The 26,348-nt window shown below is 43.5% G+C and overlaps 3 protein-coding genes across 3 annotated transcripts in view; 1 reads left to right on the top strand and 2 right to left on the bottom strand.

Annotated features, from left to right (window-relative positions):
• Positions 1-277: 277 nt before the first annotated feature.
• bphl (biphenyl hydrolase like) lies at positions 278-9,109 on the top strand. Its single transcript, XM_046300360.1, has 7 exons — positions 278-572; positions 1,229-1,332; positions 5,915-6,081; positions 7,867-8,020; positions 8,133-8,264; positions 8,390-8,513; positions 8,701-9,109. Exons 1-7 carry the CDS (start codon positions 496-498, stop codon positions 8,789-8,791), a joined length of 849 nt encoding a protein of 282 aa, XP_046156316.1. The 5' UTR covers positions 278-495; the 3' UTR covers positions 8,792-9,109.
• A 135-nt stretch (positions 9,110-9,244) lies between these two features.
• LOC123996716 (oocyte zinc finger protein XlCOF6-like) lies at positions 9,245-12,901 on the bottom strand. The gene is made up of 2 exons (XM_046300349.1): positions 12,569-12,901; positions 9,245-12,175 (listed from the first exon to the last, which is right to left on the bottom strand). The coding sequence occupies exons 1-2, from the start codon at positions 12,792-12,794 to the stop codon at positions 10,131-10,133; spliced, it is 2,271 nt and encodes a 756-aa protein (XP_046156305.1). The 5' UTR covers positions 12,795-12,901; the 3' UTR covers positions 9,245-10,130.
• A 1,081-nt stretch (positions 12,902-13,982) lies between these two features.
• LOC123996718 (solute carrier family 22 member 23-like) overlaps positions 13,983-26,348 on the bottom strand; it is a 53,365-nt gene continuing 40,999 nt past the window's right edge. The window contains exons 6-10 of the mRNA XM_046300350.1: positions 21,130-21,232; positions 19,104-19,330; positions 18,619-18,651; positions 17,392-17,515; positions 13,983-16,935 (exon numbers count right to left, since the gene is read on the bottom strand). Coding sequence (XP_046156306.1) covers positions 16,497-16,935; positions 17,392-17,515; positions 18,619-18,651; positions 19,104-19,330; positions 21,130-21,232 — 926 coding nt within the window. The 3' untranslated portion in view covers positions 13,983-16,496. The remainder of the gene's footprint in view (positions 16,936-17,391; positions 17,516-18,618; positions 18,652-19,103; positions 19,331-21,129; positions 21,233-26,348) is intronic.

Here is a 26,348-nt window from a genome sequence, read left to right as displayed (position 1 = left end):
AATAGTATACTTAGAGAAATAAGGACATGTAATTTCCATTAGAGCGGTCACTTGACTATCTTGTCACTATAATAGACCATTTTTTGCTAAGGTGATGGCTAGAAGAGATCGAGGTTTGGTCAAAACACCAGATTTTACTTTTCGTAGCAGGCTAGAAATTAAACAGCATGTTATGATAATTAACGTAACAGGTTAGGATAATTTGGCTAAGGTAAGGAAAAACGGTTAAAATTTCAAGTTTTGACGTTAATTTAACAAGAGCTGTATCCCTTCTAGCCATGACCCTTTGGCTAATATGAGCTAGTGAAAGATTTGCCTCCGTACTTTCGCCAAAACGCTCACTAGTGTCGAAATTGTCGGCAGGTTCTTCAAGCTATTCATTCACCAAAACAAACTTTGCTTTACACGTTTACCTGTCAATATAGTTCAGCTGTGACACAGTCAAATGAGAAATTGTGCGAGGTGAAACCCATTTAGAAACGTTTTGTCAACGAAATGGCGATGTTATTCTGGGAAAGAGGACTTCGCAACACTGTTACCAAAAAGGCTATGCAAGGAGTCCAGCTCTACTGGTAATACATGCAGTTCAAGTGTCCGTAAATACGGTGTGCATTCTACAGTAGCTAGCTAGCGAATTATTTGCAAATATTACAACAATGTTTCGTGTTTAGCAATGAAAATACTTAGAATAGTCTTTGCCTCCAATACAGCTGTCATGCATGTTGTCTGGCTATCAGTGCAGTTTAATATATTTACAGACGATGGCGCTATTTACCAATCTCAGGCTCCAGTTGCAGTGTATGAAATTTAATATGCATTTGGTTTGAGACCAATCAAATTTCAATCGAATGTATTTATGCCCTTTTTACGCCAGCCGATGTCACAAAATGCTGTACAGAAACCCAGCCTAAAACGCCAAACCGCAAGCAATGCAGATGTAGAAGCACGGTGGCTAGGAAATACTCCCTAGGAAGAAACCTAGCGAGTAACCAGGCTCTGAGTGGTGGCAAAGCCTCTTCTGGCTGTGCCGGGTGGAGATTTTAACAGTACATGGCTAAGATGTTTAAACGTTCATGGTTGTAGAGGGTGCAACAGGTCAGCACCTCAGGAGAAATGTCAGTTGGCTTTTCATAGCCGATCATGATACTGTATGTCACAGATTATCAGTTAAAATACGCATGAATTGTCAGTATTTAGTCTTGTCTAATTGTGTTTGTTTTCCCCTCAGTACGTCAGTGGTATCAGGCAGAGAGCGTGTGAATGGGGTGGATCTGTTCTACCAGCAGACTGGAAAAGGAGACCATGCTGTTTTACTACTGCCTGGAGCTCTGGGTAGGTAACAACACTCGTAACATGGTCCCCAGGCTTTCAGTGTCTGGTGCACAACACTACCGACCTTTGTCACTTCCCCAAGCCTTGTCGAGTGACTGTCTAAAGTTGTAGATGATGATCTCTTTCAAATATGGAGTAGCCTAAATCATACGTCACACTACTGATTAAGGCCTCTGCCCATCAGAGCATCAGCATTAGTAATTGTGACTTTGATATTGAGAGGAGACTGAGGACTTCAAGCGGCAGTGGTTCCCGTATCACTTCAAGCATTCAACCTCCAGCTGCGTACCCCCTCTAGCACCAGGGTCAGTGCAATCTCAAATGTTGTTTTTTGCCATCATTGTAAGCCTGCCACACACATACTATACGATAAACGTATTAAACATAAGAATGAGTGTGAGTTTTTGTCACAACCTGGCTCATGGGAAGTGGCAAAGAGCTCTTTGGACCAGGGCACAAATAATATAATAATAATGAATTTTTCTCTTTATTTAGCCATCTTACATATAAAACCTTATTTGTTCATCAAAAATTGTGAATAACTCATCACAGGTTAATGAGAAGGGAGTGCTTGAAAGGAGGCACATAACTGCATGTAGAGAGTCTGTCTTAAATCATTTTCCACAGTCTGTGCCTGTATTTAGTTTTCATGCTAGTGAGGGCCGAGAATCAACTCTCACGTAGGGGCGTGGTTGCAACGGGCATCAGTGTCTTAACAGCCAATTTGCCAAGGCAAGAAACTCTGAGCGCAGCCTTATCCAGAAATCTGGCAGTGGCTTCTGATTAAATTTTCACAGAACCACCGATGAGGCTCTCTTGTTCAGATATTGGTAAGTGGACTGGAGGCAGGGCATGAAAGGGATAACGAATCCAGTTGTTTGTTTCGTCCGTTTCGGGAAAGTACATGCGTAATTGTGCACCCATCTCACTCAGGTGCTTCGCTATATCACATTTGGCATTGTCTGTAAGCTTGAGTTCATTTGCACACAAAAAAAATCATACAATGATGGAAAGACCTGTGTGTTGTCCTTGTTAATGCAGACAGAGAAGAGCTCCAACTTCTTAATCATAGCCTCAATTTTGTCCCGCACATTGAATATAGTTGCGGAGAGTCCGTTTAATCCTAGATTCAGATCATTCAGGCGAGAAAAAACTTCACCCAGATAGGCCAGTCATTTGAGATGCTCGTCATCATGCAAGCGGTCAGATAAGTGAAAATTACAGTGGCAAGAAAAAGTATGTGAACCCTTTGGAATTACCTGGATTTCTGCATAAATTAGGCAAAACATTTGATTTGATCCTCATCTTAGTCACAACAATAGACAAATACAGTGTGCTTAAACTAATAAAACAAAAATGATTGTATTTTTCTTGTCTATATTGAATACATAATTTAAACATTCACAGTGTAGGTTGGTAAAAGTATGTGAACCCCTAGGCTAAGGACTTTTCCAAAAGCTAATTGGAGTCAGGAGTCAGCTAACCTGGAGTCCAATTAATGAGACAAGATTGGAGATGTTGGTTAGAGCTCCCTATAAAAAAAAAACTCAGAAAATTTGATTTTGCTATTCACAAGAAGCATTGTCTGATGTGAACCATGCCTCGAACAAAAGATATCTCAGAAGACCTAAGATTAAGAATTGTTGAATTGCATAAAGCTGGAAAGGGTTTGAAAATTATCTCTAAAAGCCTTGATGTTCATCAGTCCACAGTAAGACAAATTGTCTATAAATGGAGTAAGTTCAACGTTGTTGCTACTCTCTCTTGGAGTGGACGTCCTGCAAAGATAACTGCAAGAGCACAGTGCAGAATGCTCAATGAGGTTATGAAGAATCCTAGAGTGTCAGCTTAAGATGTACAGAAATCTTTGGAACATTCTAACATCTCTGTTGACGAGTCTACAATACGTAAAACACTAAACAGGAAAGGTGTTCATGGGAGGACACCGCGGAAGAAGCCAATGCTGTCCAAAAAAACATAGCTGCATGTCTTAAGTTCATAAAAAAAGCACCTGGATAATTAAAATATATATTTTTTCCACCTTTATTTAACCAGGTAGGCCAGTTGAGAACAAGTTCTCATTTACAACTGCGACCTGGCCAAGATCGAGCAAAGCAGTGTGACACAAACAACAGAGTTACACATACACATGGGATAAACAAACGTACAGTCAATAACACAATAGAAAAAGTCTATATACAGTGTGTGCAAATGTAGTAACATTAGGGAGGTAAGGCAATAAATAGGACATTGTGGCGAAATAATTACAATTTAGCAATTAAACACTGGAGTGATAGATGTGCAGAAGAGGAATGTGCAAGTAGACATACTGGAGTGCAAAGGAGCAAAAAAAAGAATAACAATATGGGGATTAGGTAGTTGGGTGGGCAATATACAGATGGGCTATATACAAATGCAGTGATGGGTAAGCAGCTCTGACAGCTGATGCTTAAAGTTTGTGAGGGAGATATGTCTCCAGCTTCAGTGATTTTTGCAATTTGTTCCGGTCATTGGCAGCAGAGAACTGGAAGGAAAGGTGGCCAAACGAGGAGTTGGTTTTGTGGGTGACCAGTAAAATATACCTGCTGGAGCGCGTGCTACGGGTGGATGCTGCAATGGTGACCAGTGAGCTGAGATAAGGCAGGGCTTTACCTAGCAAAGATTTAAAGATGGCCTGGAGCCAGCGGGTTTGGCGACGAATATGAAGCGAGTACCAGCCAACGAGAGCATACAGGTTGCAGTGGTGGGTAGTACATGGGGCTTTGGTGACAACTGATGGCGCTGTGATCGACTACATCCAATTTGCTGAGTAGAGTGATGGAGGCTATTATGTAAATTACATCGCCGAAGTCAAAGATCGGTAGGTCAGTTTTCCAGGGTATGATTGACAGCATGAGTGAAGGAGGCTTTGTTGCGAAATAGGAAGCCGATTATAGATTTATTTTTAGATTGGAGATGCTTAATGTGAGCCTGGAAGGAGAGTTTACAGTCTATCCAGACACCTAGGTGTTTGTACTTGTCCACATATTCTAAGTCAGAACTGTCCAGAGTAGAGATGCTAGACGAGCGGGCGCGGGCAGCGATCGGGTTGAAGAGCATGCATTTAGTTTTGCTTGCATTTAAGAGCCGTTGGAGGCCACGGGAGGAGTGTGGTATGGAATTGAAGCTTGTCTGGAGGTTTGTTAACAGTGTACAAAGAAGGGCCAGAAGTATACAGAATGGAGTCGTCTGCGTAGAGGTGGATCAGAGAATAACCCGCAGCAAGAGCGACATCATTGATGTATACAGAGAAAAGAGTCGGCTCGAGAATTGAACCCTGTGGCACCCCCATAGAGACTGCCAGATGTCCGGACAACAGGCCCTCCGATTTGACACACTGAACTCTATCTGAAAAGTAGTTGATTAACCAGGCGAGGCAGTCATTTGAGAAACCAAGGCTGTTGAGCGTGCCTATAAGAATGCGATGATTGACAGAGTCGAAAGCCTTGGCCAGGTCGATGAATACGGCTGCACAGTATTGTCTTTTATCGATTTAGGTTATAATATCGTTTAAGACCTTGAGCGTGCCTGAGGTGCACCCATGGCCAGCTCATTAACCAGATTGCATAGCGGAGAAGTTATGGTGGGATTTGAAATGGTTGGTGTTTGTTAACTTGGCGTTCGAAGACTTTAGAAAGGCAGGGTAGGATAGAAATAGGTCTGTAACAGATTGGGTCTAGAGCGTCACCCCCTTTGAAGAGGGGGAAGACCGCGGCAGCTTTCCAATCTTTAGGGATCTCAGACGATACAAATGAGAGGTTGAACAGGCTAGTAATAGGGGTTGCAACAATTGCGGTGGTTAATTTTAGAAAGAGATGGTCTAGATTGTCTAGCCCAGCTGATTTGTAGGGGTCCAGATTTTACAGCACTTTCAGAACATTAGCTATCCTCTGGCAAAATATTCTGTGGACAGATGAAACTAATGTTGAGTTGTTTGGAATGAACACACAACACTGCAGTGGGGTAAAAAAGTATTTAGTCAGCCACCAATTGTGCAAGTTCTCCCACTTAAAAAGATGAGAGAGGCCTGTAATTCATCATAGGTAGTACACTTCAACTATGACACAAAATGAGAAAAAGAAATCCAGAAAATTACATTGTAGGATTTTTTATTTTTTTATTTGCAAATTATGGTGGAAAATAAGTATTTGGTCACCTACAAACAAGCAAGATTTCTGGCTCTCACACACCTGTAACTTCTTCTTTAAGAGGCTCCTCTGTCCTCCACTCGTTACCTGTATTAATGGCACCTGTTTGAACTTGTTATCAGTATAAAAGACACCTGTCCACAACCTCAAACAGTCACACTCCAAACTCCACTTTGGCCAAGACCATATCATTTAAAAAAAAAGTTTTAAAAATGTGAATCACATTTCTATTTGGCGTACCCCCGACGGCATTGCACATACCCCAGTTTGGGAATACCTGGCCTACGGTATAGAAAACTTCATAAAAACACATAGTAAGTTGTTTTGGGTCCTCATCAGAACAGGCATAGACCCTCTATAATGTTGGTTACCAGCAGTGTGTGTTCCTGTAACAGGAAGTGCTCAGACTGACTTTGGGCCGCAGCTGAAGTCTTTGAGTAAGGACCGCTTCACTGTGATTGGTTGGGACCCTCGCGGGTACGGAAACTCCCGCCCCCCGGAGAGAGACTTCCCACTGGACTTCTTTGAGAGGGACGCCAAGGACGCTGTGGACCTGATGCAGGTCAGAGTTAAACCAATCAGGAATCACATTGGGAAGATGCTTTAAAATGTTGCTGTATAGTGTGTCTCTCAATATTGCATATTGCAAGTCAGCACACAAGATGACTTTCTCCGCAACACAGAGAAACAGGACTACTTTGGAGAACATGAACTACACAGTTGCCTCTCTCTTGCTCTTTGTATGTGAGGACAGTCAGCCAAGTAGATTTCCTTATTTATCTGTGAATGTGTGTATGTCTTTCCCTCATTGTTTTTCTGTGAACGTGTGTACAGTTGTGGCAAAAGTTTTGAGAATGACACCAATATAAATTTTCACAAGGTCTACTGCCTCAGTTTGTATGATGGCAATTTGCATATACTCCAGAATGTTATGAAGAGTGATCAGATGAATTGCAATTAATTGCAAAGTCCCTCTTTGCCATGCAAATGAACTGAATGGATATTGCTGCCAGTAAGATTGCACCTAAAGCAACCATTTATCGGATCATCAAGAACTTCGAGAGCGGTTCAATTGTTGTGAAGAAGGCTTCAGGGCACCCAAGAAAGTCCAGCAAGCGTCAGGACCGTCTCCTAAAGTTGATTCAGCTGTGGGATCGGGGCACCACCAGTACAGAGTTTGCTCAGGAATGGCAGCAGGCAGGTGTGAGTACATCTGCACGCACAGTGAGGCGAAGACTTTTGGAGGATGGCCTGGTGTCAAGAAGGGCAGCAAAGAAGCCACTTCTCTCCAGGACAAACATCAGGGACAGACGGATATTCTGCAAAAGGTACAGGGATTGGACTGCTGAGGACTGGGGTAAAGTCATTTTCTCTGATGAATCCCCTTTCCGATTGTTTGGGGCATCCGGAAAAAAGCTTGTCTGGAGAAGACAAGGTGAGCGCTACCATCAGTCCTGTGTCATGCCAACAGTAAAGCATCCTGAGACCATTCATGTGTGGGTTTGCTTGTCAGCCAAGGAAGTGGGCTCACTCACAATTTTGCCTAAGAACAAAGCAATGAATAAATAATGGTACCAACACATCCTCCGACAGCAACTTCTCCCAGCCATCCAGGAACAGTTTGGTGACGAACAATGCCTTTTCCGGCATGATGGAGCACCTTGCCATAAGGCAAAAGTGATAACCAAGTAGCTCGGGGAACAAAACATCTATATTTTTGGTCCATGGCCAGGAAACTCCAGACCTTAATCCCATTGAGAACTTGAGGTCAATCACCAAGAGGCGGGTGGACAAACAAAACCCCACAAATTCTGACAAACTCCAAGCATTGATTATGCAAGAATGGGCTGCAATCAGTCAGGATGTGGCCCAGAAGTTAATTGACAGCATGCCAGGGCGGTTTGCAGAGGTCGTGAAAAAGAAGGGTCAACATTGCAAATATTGACTCTTTGCATCAACTTCATGTAATTGTCAATAAAAGCATTTGACACTTATGAAATGCTTGTAATTATACTTCAGTATTCCATAGTAACATCTGACAATAATATCTAAAAACGCTGAAGCAGCAAACTTTGTGAAAATTAATATTTGTGTCATTCTCTTTTGGCCACGACTGTATGCCTTTTCCCTCATTGCTTATCTGTGAACGTGTGTCTTTTCCCTCATTGCTTATCTGTGAACGTGTGTATGCCTTTTCCTTCATTGCTTATCTGTGAACGTGTGTATGTCTTTTCCCTCATTGCTTATCTGTGAATGTGTCTTTTCCCTCATTGCTTATCTGTGAACGTGTGTATGCCTTTTCCCTCATTGCTTATCTGTGAACGTGTGTGTATCTTTCCCATGGTAGGCGTTGAGATTTCCAAGGTTCTCTCTGCTGGGCTGGAGTGACGGAGGCATTACTGCTCTGATTGCAGCAGCCAGGAACCCCTCCCTGGTCAATAAGATGGTGGTGTGGGGCTCCAACGCATATGTCTCACCACAAGATGTAAAGATCTACAATGGTGAGGTCCTCTTATTGGTGTGTGCGAGCATGCTTTGGAGAGACTGGATGAGGCAGCTCTGCATGTGTTAGGGTTTGTGAAATACAGCTTGTGTGTGTCCATGTGTCTTCAGCGATCCGTGATGTGTCTCAGTGGAGTGAGAGGATGAGGAGGCCCATGGAGGAAGTGTATGGGGCAGAGCTCTTCATTAAGACCTGGGAAGGATGGGTGGACGGGATTGGGCAGTTCGCCCAGAGACCAGAAGGTAAGGGCAGCAACATCTTTGCAGCAAAGATTCCAATTTTCCAGTTCCACTTGTCAGTTCCTGTGTTAGGGAGTATCTGTATAGATCCTTACTTGTTTGTTTTCTGTCTGTCCTGTATTGTTCAGGAAGCATCTGTATGGAGCTGTTGCCTCAGATCAGCTGTCCCTCTCTCATCATCCACGGAGAGAAGGATCCCATGGTGCCCAGCTTCCACCCTCAGTATCTCCTCAAACACATCAAGGGTTCAAGGTGAGCTGATTCCCCCATTACATTCCTTCTCTTTTGTTTTCCTATCCTCCCTTCTGTATGTTTTTCTCTCTTATAGAGGCATTGTATGAAAGAAATGATGTACAGTCAGCATGTATTATGTCAATGTTTAACTACAACCACTATTGATACGTACAACCTCCACTGTAACATCTTCTTTGGTGTCCAGGTTGCATCTGATGCCGGAAGGGAAACACAACCTGCATCTGAGGTTTGCTGCCAAGTTCAACAAGCTGGTTGAAGACTTCCTGAACCAGTGATGGACATAGGAATAGGGTGCAATTTGGGACGCAGCCTAACATTTTGAAGTATGTAGGGATTAGGGTACCAATTCGGATACACAAATCCTGCACCCACAGGAAATGAGAAGCTTTCAGGCCTGGGTCTGTGTTCAAGAGTGGACAACATTGAAGGAGCACTATAGAAAGCAACAGTAATAATCAATCGGAGTCTGGTCCATTAATTAACTGACTTATCACTGAATTACTGGTATATGAGCCAAAATAAATACCCATCCACATGACTATTGCAAATGTTATGTATTAATTCCTTGTGTAATAAGTTTTTGTTTAACTTTTTGCATCATTTGTATTGTTGTGTCCAGTCCTCTGTTTTGTACTGTTGTGTCATATATGGCATGTTATGTAAATGTTGCATTTGCACTAACTGTTATGCCATGTAAAACAAAGCAAAAGAAAAGTTGGAAAATGATAGTCATTCAATTACAATTTTAATCAGACATTTAGTAAACAGCAGGGGTGAAAGTAAGGTGGTGTGGTACGGCGTCCCAGCACAATAAATAGTTTGGGTATGCAGTACCAGTTAAACATGAACCTATCACAATGATTAAAACAAAATGTCAAGAAAATTAGCAAATGGACTTAAACTGGTGGTATAGCCTATGCTCCAATATGCGATGTGGTCAGATGAGAACACTGAAATTTTGCCAAGGTAGAGATGAGTGGCTGACATAGATGCGTGCGGACAGCAGTGGATGTTTCAATTCTTTCGCCGAATGACTATCACCAAATGTCATTAGACTTTTTGGTGTTTTGTGTAACAGATGACTGGAAAGGGTCACCACTGTTTGCAACGAGGGCTCGACTTGGACTGAAATAGGTTCCGGTACTTTTGAGCTAATATTTTATAAGAGGAACAGGAGCTCAAGCAGTAGAACATTTGAAGTACCAGTACTCAGTTCATGTGAGGTCCTGCCCAAGTCAACCACTGGTTTGGAGGCTGGAAATATGTTGAGTGGATGAGCTTGGAGCCCTTTGAAGTGATTGTTTGATAATCAGATAAAAACATAATGACTGGTTGCGTTTATACCACAATACTAGTTAATACATTTGAAAAGTTATGAAAAATCTTCTAGGTCCACACACATCCTTTTGAATGAATAGTAATTATCTGATTAGGCCAATACATTTATTGGGTCTATAGGCACAAGCGTATGTTGGTCCCGTAGTGGGAAGAAATGAATTGTACTTTCACCGCTGGTAAAGTCTTTATGTACAGTGTGTTCTGACAGGCACAACAGTGGCAGTTACAATGAGCCTATCCATCTTTTGATGGACACATTTTATACCTGACCGAGAACTACATGCTCTCCCTCTTGTGAATGTTATTCATGTGTGATTTCAGGGAACTCATCTGATTGAAGCATTTATCGCAATAGTTACAGCGAAACGGTTTCTCGCCAGTGTGAATTCTCTGATGGCGTTTAAGATCACTTGTTGATAAAAAGCATTTACCACACGAAGGACACATGTATGGTTTCTCCCCTGAATGAGTCCTCATGTGACCATTCAGGTGTTCCTTCCTGCTAAAGCTTTTCCCACAAGTGTTACACAGGTACGGTTTCTCTCCAGTGTGAATTCTCTCGTGGAGTTTGAGTTGGCTTTCTTTTGGAAAAGCTTTTTCACACATAGTGCACTGCAGCATTGCCTTCTGTTTGTGACTCTTCATATGCTGCTTAAGGTTTCGCATCTGATGGAAGCTTTTGCCGCAATCGCTGCAGAGATACGCTGGAGGCTCCTCTCCTTCCTCTCCTGTCTCCCCTGTGTGTACCCTCATATGGCTTAGCAAATTACCCTCGTAGTTGAAGCATTTGTTACATTCAACACACCTGTATGGTTCCTCACCTGTGTGAATTCTCTCATGCTTTTTCAAATCGCTCGAATAGATAAAGCATTTCCCGCAGACATCACACTTGTACGGCTGCTCCCCTGTGTGGCTCCTCATGTGGTCTGTCAGTCTAGTATTGTGGAGGAAGCATTTGCCACATTCATGGCAGCAGTAGGGTTTCCGTGTTGTGTGTATCTTCATGTGCGTTTTCAGACCTCCCTTAAGAGTGAAGCTTTTGTCGCATTCCTTGCAGCTGTATGGTTTCTCACCAGTGTGGATCCGCTGGTGGCGTTTTAAATCACAGTCTGATATAAAGCATTTCTCACATAGAAGGCACCGGAATAATCTCTCTCCTGTATGAGTGCGCATATGCCCGATTAAGTCCGATTTACGGCTGAAACTTTGACTGCAATCGCTGCACACGTATGGTGTCTCTCTATTGTGAGTTTTTAGGTGTTGTCTTAGACCTGCTTTAAATGTGAAACATTTTTCACACATAGGACACTGAAGTCGTTGCCCTGTGTGGCTCCTCATATGCTCTTTTAGTGTTGCCTTCAGACTGTAGCTTTTTCCGCACTCCTGGCAGCTGCATGGTTTCACTCCGGTGTGAATTAGCTGATGGCGTTTTAGAACCACGGCTGATATACAGGATTTCTCACACACAGGACATTTAAATAGGCTCTCCCCTCCTGTGTGGGATCTCATATGCTCTGTCAGATGTCCCTGGCGTGTGAAACCTTTGTCACACTCAAAACATTGATAAGGTTTCTCTCCATTGTGAGTCTTCATATGCCTGACCAGAGCTCCCTTGCCTTTGAAGGACCTGGAACATTCTTTGCACTTATATGGCTTTTCATCTTTCTGATGAATTTTCTGGTGATTTCCTAAATGGCTTCTGCTAATGAAGCATTGACTGCACACAGGGCATTTGTATGGTGTCACTCCTGTGTGAGTGTTTATATGCCTGTCCAGGATTTCCTTGTGGTTGAATGATTTGCCACATTCAGTACAGCTGTATGGTTTCTCACCGATGTGAATAATTCTCTGATGTATTTTTAACTGGCCTGCCCTGGTGAAGCTTTTCCTGCACACAGTACACATGTGTAACCGCTTCTCTGTGTGAGCCCTCAACGGTGCTTTCAGCTCACTGGTTATCTTGGCCTCAGTGCAGACTTTAGAGTCTGGATGTAGACCAAGTTCAGAGAGGGGCTGAGAGTCAATGATTGGTTCTGATACTCCGTAGTCCTCTCCATCATCAGGTTCTGTTTTGATTCCGACAGTGGTGTTGGTGGGTAGAGGGTCCCTTTCACTGTCCTGATTACAGTCACGTTCCACATAGGGAGGAGGAAATATAAACTGTGTGACCTCTGTGGTATCCTGACTGGCCTTGAGTTCCTCCTGTTGCTCTGTAATCAATGTGTTCTCTGTCTCCTGCACCCGACTGGGGCTCCACTCCTGCTCACAGTATGGTTGTTGATGCTGCTTAGGTGGAATCTCCCGAGTTAGCTGCTGGGGGTCTGGGGAGAAGGATGGGAAATAAGGTTCTACACATTCGATAAATAACTCAAACACAATTCACATCAATTCAAGTTGGCTACCTTCACAATTATTTAGGCCTATGCCCAGCTTCTTAACCTGGGGAAATATAGTTTGTTTGAGCTAACATTCCACTCCTTGTCATGCTAATTTTTTGGGGCAATGACACTGAATACAAGGATTGGAATGTTAGCAGCAACAACAAAAAACAGGTTCTGACTCAGGCATTCTGGAGTGGCAAAGAGTGACATCATCGCTTTAAGACTGTCAGTCTACCGCCCTTCTACTACTGCGACGAATGCAACTGTGGATTAATATGTGCATTAGCAGTCATCTGTATTGTTTTAATCGTATGCTGTTTACTAGTCACAAACCTGCTCCCAAATCCAGAATAATCCTCCGCAGACGAACATTCTCCTGCTTTGAGCTGGATATCTCTTCCAAGTACTCTATTATCGTCTTTTCCACTATCCTGAATATATCAACTGCCGCTGATTTTAATCGGTCATGGTACTCGGTTTTATTTTCTCCAAATAGCTCAACAGCTGCCGTTGTTAACCGTTCGGTGATAAACAGATTCAACAGCTTTATTTTGGACATTTTGAGAAAATATTAACGCTTTAACAACTTAAATTAAACCTAAAGATACTCGTCAACTTCTAACCACCTTAGCATTTTTCATGCCGAAATTCCGAGCTTGCAAAGATTTCCGGCTTCGAAAAGATGTTGACACTTTGAGGACCGAATGACATTCAAGCAAAGGCGGGAACAATACACAGCTAGCCAATCATGTTTATCATGACGTTCAGAATCACGTGCAAGTGCTTCTATCGATTGCTTACGCGTTCCAGAAACCAGGAAGTGACTTGATTTACGGGCGCACATGAGTAGGTTGAACAAATTCAAATGAATCGTCTCGTTGAGTCGTAGCTACTTGTCTTCCTACAAACATCTATTCAAAATGAACATATCAGAAAATGGAGCAGTAGGCGATGCCATTACAGTGCACGATATCTCAGAGAAGATTCTGGAGCAAACGGTTCACTTTCACGTCATGAAATTCAATGTTTTTCTCTCCTTTGGTTCGGCTCGAACCCAGTCTTGTCCAACTTGGTTGTTTCAATGGAAGTACATTTGTGAGTAGCCTACTGTACAACAAATACACGGTTACAAAGCAGACTAGCTAACAGAGATTGGAAGCTAGCTAGCTTCACTGTGTCATGTTTCTAGCTAGCTACGTTAAAGATATTATATCAGGTGTGTGTATTCAGGATTCGATGCCGCCGTCTACCTTAGTCCTGGAGGACCCATCTGAAACCACCCAGAATTCACTGGCGCAGAAATTGAGTAAGCACCCCTTTCTTCATCTTCCTGTCAATATCCTATCTCTCGGAAGATTGGCTGTATCCTCCACAGACTGAAGGGATTGTCCAGCTTCATTCTATCATGATGGTGCTGTCACGACAACTGGGAATTTGGGAGAAAGAAAATCAGGTCAGAAAGTCGGAGCTCTATAAAGACGGAGCTGTATCTGTCCGCAAATACAGGACTACAAAATATATATTTTTGTATTAATTGTTTTTTTCTTCTAATCTTTCCCCCATTTATATTGACTTTTTACCAAAATAATACAATGGAGAGAACATTACCTACCTGTCTAGACTGTTTGTCACTTGCTGTTTTAGCACTTGCTTGAGATCTAACCAGAGACTGTCTCTGTTTAGAGGCTGCAGACACACAACATTTCCTGTGCCCACTGCCCACCTACAAACTTAGAGATCACATGTATCACCTCGATAGTGTTCATTTATTGACAAACAATACATTAAGTGGTTTATTATCAAAACAACATTTATGGTTTTAATATGTACAAGTGCATCATGTAAAAAAACATTTAGAAAATATTAGTGGTTGACAATCACTCATGGAATTTCATTTATTTTACCACAATATTTCATTGATAAACATTTACAAACTACCAAATAAACAATACAAGGTATCCACCGTCAAAATATGTGCCATTTGCATCAACTATGGTTCATGGTAGAAATGTATAGAGTATACTTGGCCTTTAAGGTCCTCTATGTACATTGTGTGACAAAATTGTCCTATGAAAATAATTGATGATATGATAGTCCATACATCAGGGATCATTAACTAGATTCAGCAGCGGCTGATTTATTTTGGTTGAGTGGATGGTCAGGGGGCCAGGTCATACTTAAAAATAATTTGTAGACTGCAAATTGACAACGAAGCCCAAATAGATATAGTTGACGAAAACAAATCATTTCAAACCTTGTTTACATTTGTATACGGTCACAAATCTCTTATGCGTGGGAATACTTTGGAACAGACTTCTAAAATTAAAATCAGTTGGAGCTGATTTGCTGGTGTTTCTACGGTCTTTTCAGAAAACTTGGGGAGCCAAATAAAATCACCTGAGGTCGCCAATGTAAGGTGTGTATTAATAATTTGTATGTTAGAGTAGAGTTTGTATACAAACACCCTGTAAGTCACAGCTGTTCGAACTAGATCACACTATTGTACTAACCTAATAAGCTAGACACTAACCATTTCAAAACCCTGATAGACATTGTGCTTCGTGGCATGGCCAGCCATTATTTAACCGTGCTAAAGAGACGGGTTGAAACAAGTCCTAAAAACACCAATATACTAACATTATTTACCACAGTGTTGAGAACAGGAACAGGAAAGGTCAGAATTAGCTAAATTAAAGGTATTTCAAGCAAAAAGAATGCCCTTGGCAACATGACAAAAATAAATACTGAATTACTGAACGATTCTTTCAAAGTAGCCTGTCCCATTTTAATTTTATTTTTTAAACAAAAGAACCATCATGATAAAGCCATTCAGAAACATATGTTTCATAGTGGAGACAGGCTCAATCTCAAATTGTACCCTATTCCCTATGTAGTGCACTACTTTTGACCAAGTAGTGCACTATGTAGCAAATAGGGTGCTATTTGGGACATATTCTGCACATACTAGTAACTAACTAGTATTGTCCACTCAACACCATAGAATACGTAAATAAAAACACCATGAAAAGGTCAAGTTCAAATCCTTTTCCATCACAGTTTTTAGGTTTCCGACTGTCACTCACAGCATTGTGTTGACAACCATCATTCACCAACATTACATGGGGGAAGCAATACTCTGTTTTCTAAAGTCCTCATAGTGATTCCACTCCTACTAAGCATAAAGTGCCAACTTGGACTTTTGATGGGGGTGGGAGGCACAAATTCATAAATAAACCCATCAAGTAGGCAACAGTATATAGGCCTACCCTTTTATTCAATTTAGAGCGCAGCAGTTTCACCTAAAACAAGTTGGCTGACAAATATTGTATTACGTTTGATTTAACTTTGAATTTTAGTGCAAAAATAAATAAGTAGAGGGAAATTAAATGCATAGAGCACACATCACCGTTGAAAGCCATGATGTTTCAAATGAAATATAGAATACAGTGTCTGTTCTGCTGCTCTATACCTTTGTCTCTATGCGGTTTGAGTACACTACTCTGCTGATAACTTACAGACACCATGGCATCCCTCAGCATGGAACCATGCTGCTCATTCTACACACTGACAACCCTTGGCAACAACTACCCTATGGGCACTAATGCATGTAAGTCATTGTAATGAGTTTCAGTTAATTGCAAAGACATAATTTCCCATATTTTGTTCCAAGATCCTGTTCTACTAAATCATATTGAGTGTCCAAAATAGTACCCTATTCCCTATAGATAGGCCTCGGGTCATGAGTAGTGCACTATGCAGTCCCTGGTCAAAAGCAGTACACTATATAGGGAATATGGTGACATTTAGGATGCAGAGAATCACTACTCTACAGGCTAACCCATCACCATATTACATTACGACCCATTTAAATCCAACCATTGATGCCCTCCTGGGGCATCTGAATAGTCATTCGTTTTTTCTTTTGGCCAAATCTTGGATGTCCATGATTGGGGAAGCTCGATTTCCCCCTTTCAGACTAACACAACGTGGAGAGATCGCATCATGAGTCTAATGAGAGGGATAATTTGTCCATTAAACCCACCAGAATGGGAATGTTTTAAAATTAAAGAGTTCCTCATGGAAGAATCTGACAAGCGGAATTATTCCATGTTCTCCTGACTGCATGATCACATCAGACCGGGCCAGTCATGACAGTGACCAGTAGTGGGACAGTTTATTTGGGACAGTCCCTGCCATCCCTACAGCACAGTCTCGTCCTATCCTCTGTCTGTGTGTGTCAGAGAAGAGTGTGTGTCTGCTGCTACGACGACCCTCCCACCCCATTTGACACCATAATATTACTGATCACCCCCCCTCCGGTAACATACAACGTCGGCACTGCTGCAAGAGCAGTCGCCGCTGCTGTTGTGGCGCCCCCGGTGGCCGTAAGATGCCGCGGCGTGTCGTGGACCCGGGAGTATAAGTCCCTATCCCCAGGCTTGGTGAGAAGGAGGTGCTGCTCTCCAGGCCGGTGGGTGAGGAGGGGCTGGCGAGTGTAGCTCTCCCCGTCCGCGAGGCTCTCTGGCAGGGGCTGGTTGCGCGGCTCTGGCAGCAGTAGGAGACAGATGATGCACAGCAGGGTGCAGGCAGCGAAGATCATATGATGCAGGAAGTAGCCCTTCTGGTTGTGGAGCTCCATGATGGGGGCTGTCAGCATGCCGAAGCCAGCACTGGCCAGGACCAGGCCCAGACTACCACCCCTGGGGGAGGAAGAGAGACATAGGGAGAGTCAGTTTTACACTTAATTTCCTGCAATTCTACACAGTTTACTATACTACTATCTGTGGGCCGCCAGTTGCCCGTCCCTGATCTACATTCTAGAACAGCAGTCTCTGTCAAATTGCATTTATATGACACATACAGACTACACCAAAAGATGGCGCTAGTAGGCCACTAACACAAACCTAAAACTTGGTGAGTAGCAGTGGAGGCTGCTGAGGGGAGGATGGCTCATAATAGCTGGAAGGGGCGAATGGAATGGTGTCCATGTGTTTGATGTTGTTGTTGATACCTTTCCACATGTTCCGCTCCAGCCATTACCACAAACCCGTCCTCCCAATTAAGGTGTCACAAACCACCTGTAGTGTGTAGTTATAGGAATCAAATAACTAGGTGTGTGTGGGTGCAGTCAGAGCATACACAGGTGTGTGTGTTACCTGATGACGGTGGGAGTGATCTCAGCGCAGAAGAAGATGCTGAGGGTGCTGACGGCATGAGAGGAGAACATTCCAATGATGGAGAATGCCACAGAGAACTTCCTGTTTAGCGTGTCCCTCAGAACTAACCACACAAGAGGAGGAGGGACACGAGAGGAGGTGAGACACGAGAGGAGGAGGGACACGAGAGGAGGTGATACACATACATCATAAGTATAAACATTTCACATTTCACTTGTGATAGGTGAGAGGAGGAGGGACACGAGAGGAGGTGATACACATACATCATAAGTATAAACATTTCACTTAATAAAAACCAAACACCGTGGTGTACTGACTAGCCATTCATTTGATTTAATGACTGTTTTGTATATTCTACAACACAAAATCAACAGATGGAGCCTGAGGCTGGCCTGTAGAGCAACTGACCGGCATATACTCTTAGAAAAATGGTTCCAAAAACAGTTATTTGGTTGTCCCAATAGGTCAACCCTTTTTGGTTCTAAGTAGAACCCCCTTTTTTACCTTTATTTAACTAGGCAAGTCAGTTAAGAACTAATTCCTTTTTACAATGACAGCCTAGGAACAGTGTGTTAACAGCTTTGTTCAGGGGCAGAAAGACAGATTTTTATCTTGTCTGCTCGGGGATTCAATCTAGCAACCTTTCAGTTACTGTCCCAACGCTCTAACCACTAGGCTGCCTGCCTCCCCAGGTTAAAAGGGTTTAACCTAGAACCTAAACGGTTATACCTGAAACCTAAAGGGTTATACCTGAAACCTAAAGGGTTATACTTGGAACCTAAAGGGTTTACCCTGGAACCTAAAGGGTTATACATGGAACCTAAAGGGTTATACCTGGAATCTAAAGGGTTTAACCTGGAATCTAAAGGGTTTAACCTGGAACCTAAAGGGTTTAACCTGGAACCTAAAGGGTTATACCTGGAACCTAAAGGGTTATACCTGGAACCTAAAGGGTTATACCTGGAACCTAAAGGGTTTAACCTGGAACCTAAAGGGTTATACCTGGAACCTAAAGGGTTATACATGGAACCTAAAGGGTTTAACCTGGAACCTAAAGCGTTATACCTAGAACCTAAAGGGTTTAACCTGGAACCTAAAGGGTTATACCTGGAACCTAAAGGGTTATACCTGGAACCTAAAGGGTTATACCTGGAACCAATGAGTGCATTCTTCCAATCAGTATGATTGTATAAAGTCAAACTGTACCTGTGTCATGGCGAAGGCTGTACTTGCCAATCACTATTTCAAACAAAGGCCAGGGTAGGGGGAATAAAAATAGAGAAAATTAGCATGAGCATAGCCATTAGAAGAGCTCATTATTTGTCTGACAGATACTGTTGATCTGATATAATGACTGAAGAACAGAGGTAATGATGCAGAAAGTGACATTCTCCTAGTAATGACTTCTCTGAAGCACTGTAAGTCCATTATCTGAGTATGACACTTGTCTATGACAAATTATAATTATAATGGGATGATTTTGCTTTGTGTTTACCCATGTAAAGAGCGATTTGTGAATGAAGAATTATGAGGGGGATGCCTGCATTGGTCACTTGTTAAAACATCTGACAAAACATGGGCTTTCATAAACTGAAGGTTGACCTAAATGTTTACTTCATAGAGATAAGATGTATATATCTGTGTTTCATTTGTGTGTGTGTGCATAAAACGTGTGTGTGTCTCCAACTCACAGTTGAGCAGACCCAGCTGCAACAGTGATGCCAGGGCGGTGATGATCATGAAGGTGAGCAGTCCGCCCCGACGACCCATGAATGCCACGGCCGGGCAAAGCGCCAGGCACGTCGCTACGGCGATGCCAGCCATAGTGTAGTAGTCAGCGTGAAACATGGCCGACACAGGAGCCTCCGGGTCCATCATACTGCGGGCAAAACAGTGGTGGATACCGTACCCGGTCAACCTGAGGAAAGAGAGATATATAGGTGAGTTGGACTCTCTGGCAGAAGGGTATTCTCTCCGTGTCTAGGTGAGTTGGACTCTCTGGCAGAAGGGTATTCTCTCCTGGTCTAGGTGAGTTGGACTCTGGCAGAAGGGTATTCTCTCCTGGTCTAGGTGAGTTGGACTCTCTGGCAGAAGGGTATTCTCTCCTGGTCTAGGTGAGTTGGACTCTCTGGCAGAAGGGTATTCTCTCCTGGTCTAGGTGAGTTGGACTCTCTGGCAGAAGGGTATTCTCTCCTGGTCTAGGTGAGCTGGACTCTCTGGCAGAAGGGTATTCTCTCCTGGTCAAGGTGAGTTAGACTCTCTGGCAGAAGGGTATTCTCTCCTGGTCTAGGTGAGTTGGACTCCCTGGCAGAAGGGTATTCTCTCCTGGTCTAGGTGAGTTGGACTCTCTGGCAGAAGGGTATTCTCTCCTGGTCTAGGTGAGTTGGACTCTCTGGCAGAAGGGTATTCTCTCCTGGTCTAGGTGAGTTGGACTCTCTGGCAGAAGGGTATTCTCTCCTGGTCTAGGTGAGTTGGACTCTCTGGCAGAAGGGTATTCTCTCCTGGTCTAGGTGAGTTGGACTCTCTGGCAGAAGGGTATTCTCTCCTGGTCTAGGTGAGTTGGACTCTCTGGCAGAAGGGTATTCTCTCCTGGTCTAGGTAAATTAGACTCTCTGGCAGAAGGGTATTCTCTCCTGGTCTAGGTAAATTAGACTCTCTGGCAGAAGGGTATTCTCTCCTGGTCTAGGTAAATTAGACTCTCTGGCAGAAGGGTATTCTCTCCTGGTCTAGGTAAATTAGACTCTCTGGCAGAAGGGTATTCTCTCCTGGTCTAGGTGAGTTGGACTCTCTGGCAGAAGGGTATTCTCTCCTGGTCTAGGTGAGTTGGACTCTCTGGCAGAAGGGTATTCTCTCCTGGTCTAGGTGAGTTGGACTCTCTGGCAGAAGGGTATTCTCTCCTGGTCTAGGTGAGCTGGACTCTCTGGCAGAAGGGTATTCTCCTGGTCTCCTGGTCTAATCTCTCCTGGTCTAATGGTTAAGACATTGCCCACTGGGCAAAGACGTCAATTTAATATCTATTTCACGTTGGTTGGAACAACGTTGATATAACCAGGTCATAGCCACAAACTGTACCGGCACACCACCATGTCATAGCCACAAAGTGTACCAGCAAACAGCCTTGTCATAGCCACCAACTATACCGGCAAACAGCCTTGTCATAGCCACAAACTATATACCGGCAAACAGCCTTGTCATAGCCACAAACAGCCTTTTCATAGCCACAATGGCTATTTTATTTATTGTTTATTTTTATTTTTTATTTTACCCCATTTTTCTCCCCAATTTCGTCGTATCCAATTGTTTTAGTAGCTACTATCTTGCCTCATCGCTACAACTCCCGTACGGGCTCGGGAGAGACGTCCTCCGATACACAACCCAACCAAGCCGCACTGCTTCTTAACACAGCGCCATCCAACCCGGAAGCCAGCCATACCAATGTGTCGGAGGAAACACCGTGCCTGGCAACCTTGGTTAGCACGCACTGCGCCCGGCCCGCCACAGGAGTCGCTGGTGTGTGATGAGACAAGGATGTCCCTACCGGCCAAACCCTCCCTAACCCGGACGACGCTAGGCCAATTGTGCGTCGCCCCACGGACCTCCCGGTCGCCAATGTACTGTTTCTCAATGGGAAACCTAACTCATATGAAATTCATGCTCTGTTTGGCACATTACCCAACGGCCTTCCATACAGATGTGCACACACACAGACAGACTTACGAGTTGACACAGAGCACGACGATGTTCTTCCACAGGTTTCTGGTGCTGGTCATCTTGACGATGCAGGTCCTCTTTGGCTTCTTATGCAGCTCATGCTCCAGCTCTGATGGTGAGATAGAACACAGTGTGAGACCTTTACACTGGCAAGGAAACAACACACACGTACGCACATACATGGAGCCAGCCTCCACACCACACAGATTATACAGTAATGGTCTTCTGTGGGTTGATGTGTGTGTATGAGATCCAGCTGTATTAATCTGCTCCCTGCGTTAAACTCATTTCTCATGGAGAGTATGTGTCTGGCATCAAGCCTTGCAGATATATTTCATCATATGAAACTAAATCCCTGCAGTTGCACATATAAAAATGAACGAGTGTGTGTGTGTCTGACAGTGTCTGACTGACTGAATCCATGGCAGACACATTTCATCACTGAAATCAGAGACCTGCAGTTACATGTTGTTTATAACAACAATGTGATCCGTGTAAATGCAATAGACAATGGTGTGTTGTTGTTGACTCTACGTGAGACTTCCCATATGTATATACTGCACGATCAGCTGCAAACCCTCTGTCCCTCTACCTCTCCCCTCTCTGTCTCTCTACCTCTCCGTCTCTCTACCTCTCCGTCTCTCTACCTCTCCCCTCTGTCTCTCTATCTCTCCTTTTACTCTCTCTACTCTCTATCCTCCTTTTACTCCTCTCTCTATCTCTCCTTTTACTCTGTCTCTATCTCTCCTGTCTCTACTCTCTATCTCCTTTTACTCTGTCTCTCTCCATCTCTCCTTTTCTCTGTCTACCTTTTACTCTCCCCTCTCCATCTCTCCTTTTACTCTGTCTACCTCTCCCCTCTCTCCCTCTCTATCTCTTTTACTCTGTCTCTATCTCTCCTCTCATCTCTCCTTTTACTCTATCTCTCCTTTTACTCTGTCTACCTCTCCCTCTCTATCTCTCCTTTTACTCTGTCTCTACCTCTCTCCCTCTATCTCTCCTTTTACTCTGTCTACCTCTCCCCTCTATCTCTCCTTTTACTCTGTCTACCTCTACCTCTCTATCTCTCCTTTTACTCTGTCTCTCCCCTCTATCTCCCTTTTCTCTATCTCTCCTTTTACTCTGTCTCTACCTTTCCCCTCTCTATCTCTCCTTTTACTCTGTCTACCTCTCTCTATCTCTCCTTTTACTCTGTCTACCTCTCTGTCCTACCTCTCTATCTCTCCTCTGTTCTACTCTCTCTCTTTTACTCCTCTACCTCTCTCCCTCTATCTCTCCTTTTACTCTGTCTCTACTCTCTCTCCTTTTATCTCTCCTTTTACTCTGTCTCTACTCTCTCTCCTTTTACTCTGTCTCTACCTCTCTATCTCTCCTTTTACTCTCTCTATCTCCTTTTACTCTGTCTCTACCTTCCCCCTCTATCTCTCCTTTTACTCTGTCTTTTCTACCTCTCCCCTCTATCTCTCCTTTTACTCTGTCTCTACCTCTCTATCTCTCCCTCTGTCTCTATCTCTCCTTTTACTCTGTCTCTTTTACCTCCCTCTCTATCTCTCCTTTTACTCTGTCTCTACCCTCTCCCTCTATCTCTCCTTTTACTCTGTCTCTACCTCTATCTCTCCTCTCCTTTTACTCTGTCTCTACCTTTCCCCCTCTATCTCTCCCTCTATCTCTCCTTTTCTCTACCTTTCCCCTCTCTATCTCTCCTTCTACTCTCTCCCTCTATCTCTCCTTTTACTCTGTCTCTCCCTCTATCTCTCCTTTTACTCTGTCTCTACCTTTCCCCTCTCTATCTCTCCTTTTACTCTGTCTCTACCTCTATCTCTCCTTTTACTCTGTCTCTACCTTTCCCCTCTCTATCTCTCCTTTTACTCTGTCTCTACCTTCCCTTTACTCTGTTCTCCTTTTACTCTGTCTCTCTCTCTCTCTTCCTTTTACTCTGTCTCTACCTCTCTCTCCTTTTACTCTGTCTCTACTCTCTCTCTCCTTTTACTCTGTCTCTACCTCTCCCTCTCTCTCCTTTTACTCTGTCTCTATCTCTCCTTTTACTCTGTCTCTACCTCCCCTCTATCTCTCCTTTTACTCTGTCTCTACCTCTATCCTTTTACTCTGTCTCTACCTCTCTCTCTCCTTTTACTCTGTCTCTCTCTCCCCTCTCATCTCTCCTTTTACTCTATCTCTCCTTTTACTCTGTCTCTACCTCTCCCTCTCATCTCTCCTTTTACTCTGTCTCTACCTTTCCCCTCTCTATCTCTCCTTTTACTCTGTCTCCTTTCCCCTCTCTCTCTCTCCTTTTACTCTGTCTCTACCTTCCCTCTATCTCTCCTTTTACTCTGTCTCTACCTCTCCTTTTACTCTGTCTCCCTTTCTATCTCTCCTTTTACTCTGTCTCTACCTCTCCCCTCTCTCTCTCCTTTTACTCTGTCTCTCTCTCTCTCCTTTTACTCTGTCTCTACCTCTCTCTCTCCTTTTACTCTGTCTACCTTTCCCCTCTCCTTTTACTCTGTCTCTATCTCTCCTTTTACTCTGTCTCTACCTCTCTATCTCTCCTTTTACTCTGTCTCTACCTTTCCCCTCTCTATCTCTCCTTTTACTCTGTCTCTCTCTATCTCTCCTTTTACTCTGTCTCTACCTCTCCCTCTCTCTCTCCTTTTACTCTGTCTCTACCTTTCCCTCTCTCTCCTTTTACTCTCCTTTTACTCTGTCTCTCTATCTCTCCTTTTACTCTGTCTCTACCTCTCTATCTCTCCTTTTACTCTGTCTCTACCTTTCCCCTCTCTATCTCTCCTTTTACTCTGTCTACCTCTCCCCTCTATCTCTCCTTTTACTCTGTCTCTACCTCTCTATCTCTCCTTTTACTCTGTCTCTACCTTTCCCCTCTCTATCTCTCCTTTTACTCTCTCTCCCCTCTATCTCTCCTTTTACTCTGTCTCTATCTCTCCTTTTACTCTGTCTCTACCTCTCTCTCTCCTTTTACTCTGTCTCTACCTTTCCCCTCTCTATCTCTCCTTTTACTCTGTCTCTACCTCTCTATCTCTCCTTTTACTCTGTCTCTACCTTTCCCCTCTATCTCTCCTTTTACTCTGTCTCTATCTCTATCCTTTTACTCTCTATCTCTCCTTTTACTCTGTCTCTCCCTCTCTATCTCTCCTTTTACTCTGTCTCTCTTTCCCCTCTCTATCTCTCCTTTTACTCTCTGTCTCTCTCTCCTTTTACTCTGTCTACCCTCTCTATCTCTCCTTTTACTCTGTCTCTACCTCTCTATCTCTCCTTTTACTCTGTCTCTCTCCTCTCTATCTCTCCTTTTACTCTGTCTCTACCTCTCCCCTCTATCTCTCCTTTTACTCTGTCTCTCCTTTTACTCTGTCTCCTTTTACTCCTCTCTCCCTGTCTCCTTTTACTCTGTCTCTCCTCTATCTCTCCTTTTACTCTGTCTCTACCTCTCCTCTCCTTTTACTCTGTCTCTACCTCTCTCCTTTTACTCTGTCTCTACCTCTATCTCTCCTTTTACTCTCTCTATCTCTCCTTTTACTCTGTCTCTACTCTCTCCTCTTTACTCTCTCTCTCTACCTCTATCTCTCCTTTTACTCTGTCTCTACCTCTCTATCTCTCTTCCTTTTACTCTATCTCTCCTTTTCTCCCCTCTATCTCTCCTTTTACTCTGTCTCTCTGTCCTCCTCTCTCCTTTTACTCTGTCTCTACCCTCTATTCTCCTTTTACTCTGTCTCTAGATCTCTCTTTTTCCTCTGTCTCTACCTCCCCTATCTCTCTCCTTTTACTCTGTCTCTACCTCTATCTCTCCTTTTACTCTGTCTCTACCTCTCTCCTTTTACTCTGTCTCTCCCCTCTCTATCTCTCCTTTTACTCTGTCTCTACCTCTATCTCTCCTTTTACTCTGTCCCTTTTACTCTGTCTATCTCTCCTTTTACTCTGTCTCTACCTCTATCTCTCCTTTTACTCTGTCTCTACCTCTCTATCTCTCCTTTTACTCTGTCTCTACCTCTCTATCTCTCCTTTTACTCTGTCTCTACCCTCTCTCTCCTTTTACTCTGTCTCTACCTCTCTATCTCTCCTTTTACTCTGTCTCTACCTCTCTATCTCTCCTTTTACTCTGTCTCTCTACTCTCTCCTCTCTCTCTATCTCTCCTTTTACTCTGTCTCTACCTTCTATCTCTCCCTACTCTGTCTCTACCTTTACTCCTTTTACTCTCTACCTCTCCCCTCTCTATCTCTCCTTTTACTTCTACTCTGTCTCTATCTCTCCTTTTACTCTGTCTCTCCCTCTCTATCTCTCCTTTTACTCTGTCTCTACCTTTCCCCTCTCTACTCTGTCTCTACCTCTCTCCTCTCTCTCTATCTCTCCTTTTACTCTGTCTCTACCTCTCTCTATCTCTCCTTTTACTCTGTCTCTACCTCTCCTCTCTCTCTCCTTTTCTCTGTCTCTCTCTTCCTTTTACTCTCTCTCCTTTTACTCTGTCTCTACCTCTCCCCTCTGTCTCTCCTTTTACTCTGTCTCTACCTCTCCCCTTCTATCTCTCCTTTTACTCTGTCTCTGTCTCTCTCTCCCTCTGTCTCCCTCTCTCTATCTCTCCTTTTACTCTGTCTCTACCTTTCCCCTCTATCTCCTTTTACTCTGTCTCTACCTCTCTATCTCTCCTTTTACTCTGTCTCTACCTTTCCCCTCTATCTCTCCTTTTACTCTGTCTCTACTCTCTATCTCTCCTTTTACTCTGTCTCCCTTTCCCCTCTATCTCTCCTTTTACTCTGTCTCCCTCTATCTCTCCTTTTACTCTACCTCTCTCTCTCTCTCCTTTTACTCTGTCTCTACCTTTCCCCTCTCTCTCCTACTCTCTCTCTCCTTTTACTCTGTCTCTACCTTTCCCCTCTCTCTCTATCTCTCCTTTTACTCTGTCTCTACCTTCCCTCTCTATCTCTCCTTTTACTCTGTCTCTACCTCTCTATCTCTCCTTTTACTCTGTCTCTACCTTTCCCCTCTCTATCTCTCCTTTTACTCTGTCTCTACTCCCTCTCTATCTCTCTTTTACTCTGTCTCTCTCCCTCTCTATCTCTCCTTTTACTCTGTCTCTACCTCTTCTGTCTCTCCTTTTACTCTGTCTCTACCTCTCCCTCTCTATCTCTTTTACTCTGTCTCTACCTCTCTATCTCTCCTTTTACTCTGTCTCTACCTTCCCTCTCTATCTCTCCTTTTACTCTGTCTCTACCTCTCT

This window comes from Oncorhynchus gorbuscha, linkage group LG15 (assembly GCF_021184085.1).
Source record: "Oncorhynchus gorbuscha isolate QuinsamMale2020 ecotype Even-year linkage group LG15, OgorEven_v1.0, whole genome shotgun sequence".
NCBI classification, from domain to species: Eukaryota; Metazoa; Chordata; class Actinopteri; order Salmoniformes; family Salmonidae; genus Oncorhynchus; species Oncorhynchus gorbuscha.
This window is presented reverse-complemented; position numbering and strand designations above follow the sequence as displayed.

Coding starts and splice junctions, on each gene's coding strand:
- LOC123996716 (XM_046300349.1), bottom strand. CDS start 12,794: ATGTCCAAAATAAAGCTGTTGAATCTGTTTATCACCGAACGGTTAACA. Junction 12,176..12,568: donor TATTCTGGATTTGGGAGCAG/GTTTGTGACTAG, acceptor CCTTCTCCCCAG/ACCCCCAGCAGCTAACTCGG.
- bphl (XM_046300360.1), top strand. CDS start 496: ATGGCGATGTTATTCTGGGAAAGAGGACTTCGCAACACTGTTACCAAA. Junction 573..1,228: donor CAAGGAGTCCAGCTCTACTG/GTAATACATGCA, acceptor TTTTCCCCTCAG/TACGTCAGTGGTATCAGGCA. Junction 8,514..8,700: donor AAACACATCAAGGGTTCAAG/GTGAGCTGATTC, acceptor TTTGGTGTCCAG/GTTGCATCTGATGCCGGAAG.